General features: G+C 33.5%; 1 protein-coding gene and 1 long non-coding RNA gene across 2 annotated transcripts; both read left to right on the top strand.

Moving 5' to 3' along the window:
- Positions 1-2253: 2253 nt before the first annotated feature.
- Positions 2254-3169, top strand: LOC110227637. Its single transcript, XR_002331326.1, has 2 exons — positions 2254-2324; positions 2468-3169. It is a non-coding gene; the product is annotated as an uncharacterized LOC110227637 (long non-coding RNA).
- A 1012-nt stretch (positions 3170-4181) lies between these two features.
- On the top strand, positions 4182-6884 carry LOC9307402 (E3 ubiquitin-protein ligase UPL5). The gene is made up of 2 exons (XM_002873316.2): positions 4182-5852; positions 5924-6884. Exons 1-2 carry the CDS (start codon positions 4502-4504, stop codon positions 6751-6753), a joined length of 2181 nt encoding a protein of 726 aa, XP_002873362.1. The 5' UTR covers positions 4182-4501; the 3' UTR covers positions 6754-6884.
- The last annotated feature ends 543 nt before the right edge of the window (positions 6885-7427 follow it).

Below are 7427 nucleotides of genomic sequence, written 5' to 3'. Positions count from 1 at the left end.
AAAAAAAAAAAAAAAAAAAGCAAAACAAATTTTTCATTTTTTTTGGGGCAATGTAACATTTCTCAATTTTTACAAAATCGAATTACTAATGATTTCTGTAATTGATTTACTGCCAAAATACCACATTAGGCCCATCGCATTACTTTCTTGGTAAATCTAATGGGTTTTGTGCAAAAAAACCCTACAACTCGTCCATTTTTGCAACTTTATCCTCCATCTCCGAAAAATTGCAGATTAATCATACGAAGTCCATAATAATGTGCAATATAACCCTTATACGTATATTGTAAACGTTTTTTCGGTCACATACATTGATTTTTTAAAACTCTAAAAGTAGAGTTGAACTCTTCATCGCGAGGGCTTCGATTTGATATATTATTTCTCAAAATTTTACGAACTTGACGGTAACGAATAAGGGTTACATTGCGTATTATTTGGGACTTCGTAGTATTAATCTGCATTTTTCGGAGATGAATGGTAAAATTGTAAAAATGGGCGAGTTGGAAGGTTTTTTTGCACAAAACCCAAATCTAATCTACCTGTTTAAACAGACTAAACTGTAAATTTAAAGTTGATTCCTGAATTTAAATGTTAAAACTATTTATATTTGGTTCAGTTCTAAATTCAAACTTTAAAACATACCAATCTGAAATTTAAATGCATTCAGGTTACTTTTATATTTTAGATCCGAAACTAAAATATCTAAAACAAAGTTAAGTTAAATGTGGATCAACATCCCAATGGTGTTTTTTTTTTCTTTAATACAAAAATATTCTGATATAATATGATAATTTTTCCTTTTTCAAATATCACAGTAAATTATTTTTTTTTAAGTGATTTTGTTGTTGGTGTTCTTTTTGTCAGTTCAAAGAAAAGGTGATATTTTTGTCTGGTGGTACTGAGTTCTATTATATGTAGACTAGTTGACTACTAAAATGTTCTTATTAACTAGATATTAACCCGCGGTACACCGCGGGCCTATAATTTTACTAAATAATAAAATTAAAATTTTTTAAGATGATCTATAGATATATATTATTATTTTGTTTGATTTAAATGTATGGTACACCGACGATATGTTATAACTAAAAAATTAAAATTAAAATTTTTATTCGTTTTGCTAATATTGTTTGTTTAGTTTTGTTTAGTGTTTAAGAATTAAGATTGTATAGTTATATTTTGATTGTTAATTCTAGGATTTTACCTGTAGTATATCATACTGTATTAATATCGACCCAACCTCGTCCGACCATATAAACCTGTCCCGTGAAATCTACATCATTTTGTCATTTTCTAATAAAATAATATCGACCCAAAATTCAAATAGTCTTTTGATTGTTATATTTAGGATTTCACCCGTAATATACCGTTCCGTATTAATATCTTTTGTAAATATTTATAATGTTTAAATTTCTTAGAATTTCCTTAAAACTCAAATATTTATTTTATTTGAAAGTTTATAAAATTATAAATATTTAAAATAAAAAGAAAATTAACAATATTGAATATGTATTCATATTTTGTATTATTAGTTAATGTGAATATAGATAAAATATATATTTTTATATAGATAAAGTTTTTTTTATATTAACTAATAGATAAAAAATTGTAGTAATGGCATTCTCTAGGATTTAACCCGTAGTAGAACACAAACAAAATTATATTTATGCATTTTGTATCATAAATAATATAACATGGTATTACAATTTTCTCAATTATAAAATTTTGAAGTATTATTAGACTGATAAATAGAGGAAATAAGTGTGATGTATAAATAGCCCAACCCAAGCAAAGTAGTAGCCCAAAATGGCCCAACTAATTGCCGTAGGTAGAAGCGGTACCGTCGAGGCAAAAAAGAAGTGAGAAGAAGAGAGTCGTGACCATGATGCTTGATGCAGTCAAGAGAACCATGACCATTTTCATTCTCTTTTTCGATTTTTGTTTCGATTGTAAAATTATACACAATGGATCAGTAGTAGGACCAAGCGATCCATCAAAGTGCTCCATTGAAGTTGATGAGAGGTACAAAGGATGTCCAAAGATCTTTCCAGAACTGGCAAGCACGACCGTGATGAATAGCTACATATGATATGGGACGCTCATTTAATATAGATCTTTTGTTCTTCAGGTATTAATTTCCTTCTTCGATTTCATAAGCATGCTTTGGTTTTGATTTCCAAAGAATCTTTAATCGATTAGTATTTGCTAATAATTGTTCATGCTTATGAAATCGAATCTTTCGTCCTTAATTAGGGAATAGAAGAAGAATCCCACATAGATGATGAAAGTGGGAATCGAGGTACTAAAAGCAAAGTTAGGCAAAGGTAATTTTGATTTCAAAGTTCTAAAATTTCCAATTTCTTTGCGTAATTACATTTACACATCTTTGAATGCAAATTTAAAATTAGATTATCAAACTAAAAATGTATGAAACTATAACTATGGCATTTGTTTATCATTTTAATAGTGAATCCCACCAGCCACACTAATTCTACTAATTAGATAAAGTGAAGAGAGATGCCCGATGGAGAAAAGGTGGCCTGCGTTACCAGAGCTTCCGGTTACATAGTGTCTTGAATGTCAAGCTTTTACTCCTCCGTGGCTACAACGTCAATGCCACCATTCAAGTCCCAAGTTTGGTCCTATATGAAATTACTAAGAATGCAGAAACATCAAAGAAAACAAAGGTGAGTATAATGGTTTAAAAGTAAGCTGTGGTTTTTGGTGTTTGGTGATGTTTATTAGCGTTTAGGTGTAGATTATTTATAGGCTCAACATTAGGTCGATATCCGTAGCTTATCACGCAAAACAAAAATCCTAAATAGCAACTAATTAAGGATAAAATCTTTCAAATCTACAGTAATATGGAATATGCCAAGAATATGGTACTTTATGAGTCATAATTTTTTTTTATCTTAAATCGATTTTGTAGAGATATTAGAGATATGATGAGTGATTAGTTGCAAGAATATATACTGGAATCTTGCTTTTGGAAAGAAAACGTATAGATTTTTAAACAATGCATCATTAGTTTGTTTATGAAATTGTATTGTTAGAGATCTTGTTGATTTGAAATATCCAAAATGATTTGTTGGTAGTAATTAAATTGATTTGTAAGGGATTGTAAATTATAGAAAGTATTCAACGACAATTAATGGAGATATTTGAGGGAATGATTGTTATTTCCTAAATCTTTTAGTTGATATTTAAAAAGTAATTAATTTCATTTTAAATATATTATTTTTGGCAGGAAATAACAAATAACATATAAATAGGATACAATGAGATAAACAAATATGGTTAGTTTACAAAATCTCATCGTTGAGACGGAATTGAATATAAACGAATTGAATGTGGCGGAAATTGTGGATTCAATTAACGAAGTTAATATAATATATATATATATATATGGAGGTGTGATAAGAAGTTAAGGAAATTAACGAATATGGTTAATAAAAGAATTAATTGTAGTCTTAACGAATATGCGAAATAATAGTTTAGTAGAGGGAAACACATATTTGGAAGGAATTTAAATTGACAGATACAAAAAATAACTTTGTTGCAGATTGCATTGGCGAAAATAAAGGAACAATATACACTTAAGGAATGTGAGAAGTTATTTGTTTTGATTTTGGTAAAAATGGAGTTAATCAATTAGGTATGGTAAATGCTAAGTATCCGGAGATGATTAATATGGAAATAGTATAAGAATAAGTAGATGAATTAAAGACAACATGACTTCATTTATCAGTTTGAAATTAAGACAACATCCCTAAAATTGCTTATCCAAGATCCGAATAGACTAAAACCGGGTCAAACCCGGATCCAAAAGAATTTATGCAAAAATCCCCTGTAAAAATGTATATGTAGATATTTGTACATTTCGTTATTTGATACGGTTGATATTTTCAAAAACTCTAGGTAGTAAGCAATTCTTTTCAAAAATATTGAGTATTATCTTGTTTGAAATTCCTGTCGGTGTTATAGTGCAATTAACAGGAGATGGTCGTTTAGAAGAACGATAACCGGTTTGTTTTGGTTTCCTAATCGGTTTAGGTTTTGTAAATCGAATTTATATTATTTATATTTGGTTCAGTTCTAAATTCAAATGTAACGGTATGATAAATCCCGAATCAGCACTCACCGAGAGCACGAGATAAGGAATTAATCGAACACGTAGTACATTATTGTTTGCAAAACTAAACGGGGATTAGATAACCGCTATAACCAATCATGAGATAAAAATGAACCGGAATCCGAAATCGAATGCTCCAGACTTCAGGTGCTCCGCCCGATCTTCATCTGGATCCGGGTCAACCCAGTCAATAACTTTTCAAGCGTTCCCCTTTTTCTTCATGATTCAATTTCTCATAGGGTTTCTTCCACGGCTTCGCATTTCTTGAGTAGACCAACGGGCGACTTCCGACGAGAGCAAGAAGCGGACCTTCGCGATTCAGTTTCTTCTAGGTAGACTTTGGGTTTCAATTTCTTCAACCAGAAGATGCCATCATCATGGGAGTTGCCTCTGGAAGGTTCTTCTGATTCCGCCAGAGTGGAGTTCTTCGTTAGGATTATACCAAATGGAGATATTCTCCGGGTCGAAGCATTTATAGACGATAGTGTGAATAATACCGTCAATAGAATCACGACTAAAAAGGAGATTCCAGTGATGGAGGAGCAGCGATTAGTATATGGTGGTAGACAGCTACAGACCGACCAATGTCTCGGGGATTACTCCATTGAACAGAACGCACTGGTCTATCTGGTTGGTACCCAGTACTCAAACTGGCCCGCCGTTGATTCATTCTTTGAGACAGTGGTCAATGTGTACAGAGGCCAAATTGGCCATTCTGAAATCAGTGAAAAGCTCGATATGTTCTTTGACGTGATACCTTGGCACAGTGAAGATGCAGCAGTTGAATATCTGCAAAATTTCTCAGCATCTTCAGTTCCCTCTGCTCTTGTTATGCTATATTCTTCCCCCATTGAAAATGATGAAGTATTTGCCAAACACTCCATTCGCAAGTTCTTAACAAAGTGCAGAGATCTGCCTTGTACTGCACACAAGCAGATTATACCAATGATATATGAACTGTGTAGAATGCTTAAGAAAGTCCGCCCTGATAAGAAACTTCATTGGTCTTGTTGGACTGTCTTCACTTCCATGTTAGATTGGGTAGACACCTTCCCTTGCGAGGGCATGCGGTTGTTCGTTAAAAGGGCTACCATATCATTTCTTATGGAGATAGCGTTTGTTCTTCACTCTAACATTGCTGCAGATATGAGTTACGATGCAATCTTTAAGGAACTCGTGATAGCTATCGGATCATCTTTGAATGAGGATGAATCAGCGTTTTGCCCCGAGTATCTCTTTTCTCTAAAAGCTATTAATGCCCTATCGAGCAGCATCCGGGAATTTGCTAAAGATGAACTCATGAGTGTTCTAAAGTCTAGGAAGGCTGCATTATGCACCCTTATTACGAGATTTGCAAATAGAGGTGATGATCACCAATGGTTAAATGAGTTAAAGGACTTAACTAACTTTGAAGCTAGGAGACATTTGGCAATGCTAATGTTGCCTATTTTGGGTCATGGCCTGATGAGGAAGGATATCAAGATACCTCGGTCCAATCTATTAGTGGAATCATCCTTGCAAATAATGGCTGCAAGCCCGGAGTCACTCCAACATGGGATTTCTGTAGAGTTTGACCTTGAGCCAGGCATAGGTGACGGTGTTACTCGAGAATTTTTACTACTTTTGTCCGAAGAGATATTCAGATGTGATGTTAAACCTCCTCCTCCATTCTATGTTCCATATACTGAACATGCTAGAAGATTTTCCCCAAATCCAGGTATGCATTGTGCTATTAGAAGCTGTGGGTTTTGGAGTATCTCGTGCCTAAGTCTACCCTTATCTATGCAGGATTCATGGTGAATACCATGTTCGAATTTGCCGGTCGTGTGATGGGTGTGGCATTGATGCATGAGATCCAGCTGAATGTATTCTTTGATCGTATCTTCTTTTTACAGCTAGCTGGAATGGAAATTGGTTTGGAGGATATCAAGGAGACAGAACCAATCTTGTACAAGAGTCTTAATGACATGTTAGAAGATCCGACTAAAATTGGAGATGGTTTGACTTTCGAAATCGACGTCAAGAGAGGGGATAATGTCTTCTCAGAGGAGCTCTGTCAAGCTGGTAATTCAATAGTGGTTACAAGGGAGAACGTAAATGAATATACGGATCTATATGTCAGGCATAAGTTTGTGAAGAGCATCTCCGAACAAGTATCTTTTTTTGCAAAAGGATTCAGTGATATGCTTCTTGGTTCTACACCTCATACATCATTCTTCCGAAGCTTGTTGCCAGAGGATTTTGATCTTATGTTTGGTGGGGATGTAACCGGAATCATAATGGAAGAGTGGAAGGCTCATACCACCTATGACTCGGGATTCGAAGCTACGGATAGAGAAATTGGTTGGTTCTGGAATATAGTGGAGGGAATGACAGAACCAAGCCAGCGGAATTTACTAAGATTTTGGGCATCCATAGAATTTTTACCACATGGAGGATTTAGAGGATTACCAAAGAAATTTAAGATTTTGAAAGCTGCTGACTCCGAATATCCTTCATCTAACACATGTTTTTACATTCTCCATTTGCCTGCATACGAAACATTTGAAGAGATGAAGACAGTTCTTGAGAACATCTGTGGTGATGACTACTACTACATCGGATTCGGCCAGGCATGAACCTTGAAAACTGGTTTCTTATGCAAGACCCCAAAAGAGTTTAGATAACACTATAAAGGTATGAACATGTCTTCTTTTGTAGGAGTAAATGATTAGAAAATAGAAAAAACAAATCGGCTGAATTGGTTTCTTATGCTCTCTGTTTTCTCTTGCTCAGTCACGAGTAGAGTAGAGTAGAGAGAGAGAGAGATATTTGACTTTTTTACAAAACATATAATTGATCTTTTTGGCGGACAAATTTCTCGTATGGTGGGATATTACGGAACTGCCCATTGTGTTAAAATCAAAAATTTAGTAATTTACCACAAATGGGGCAATAATTAGTTATGTAAATGAGACAGGTGAATTGCCAAATTGACATATTAACTAAAATTATACTCCAAAAGATAAGTAATTTTATTGTTTGGAAGGATAAATTAAAAAACGTTTTCTTATTTTAGTTAAAAACTGGAAGATTGATGATCAATATTTAGGAATATGAATGTCAAAAAAAAAAAAAACTGTTTTCAATGTCTAAGATAATTATGAATTTCAGTTTTAGATTTATTGAACCAAAAATGAAAATAAATAACAAAACCACTATCTAAGATTATTAAAGGCAGAGTCAGGAAAATACTGTTATACTACAAAAAAAAAAAAGGAAAGAGGGGACATTCTTCTTGAAGATTACCAGA

Source organism: Arabidopsis lyrata (assembly GCF_000004255.2).
Source record: "Arabidopsis lyrata subsp. lyrata unplaced genomic scaffold ARALYscaffold_6, whole genome shotgun sequence".
Taxonomy (NCBI): domain Eukaryota; kingdom Viridiplantae; phylum Streptophyta; class Magnoliopsida; order Brassicales; family Brassicaceae; genus Arabidopsis; species Arabidopsis lyrata.
The sequence above is the reverse complement of the archived record's forward strand: the minus strand, read 5'-3'. Positions and strand labels throughout refer to the sequence as shown.

Bases quoted from the DNA above. Each gene is read 5' to 3' on its own strand.
- LOC9307402 (XM_002873316.2), top strand. From the start codon at position 4,502: ATGCCATCATCATGGGAGTTGCCTCTGGAAGGTTCTTCTGATTCCGCC. The intron at 5,853-5,923 runs GTATGCATTGTG...TTATCTATGCAG, and splicing joins AAGATTTTCCCCAAATCCAG to GATTCATGGTGAATACCATG.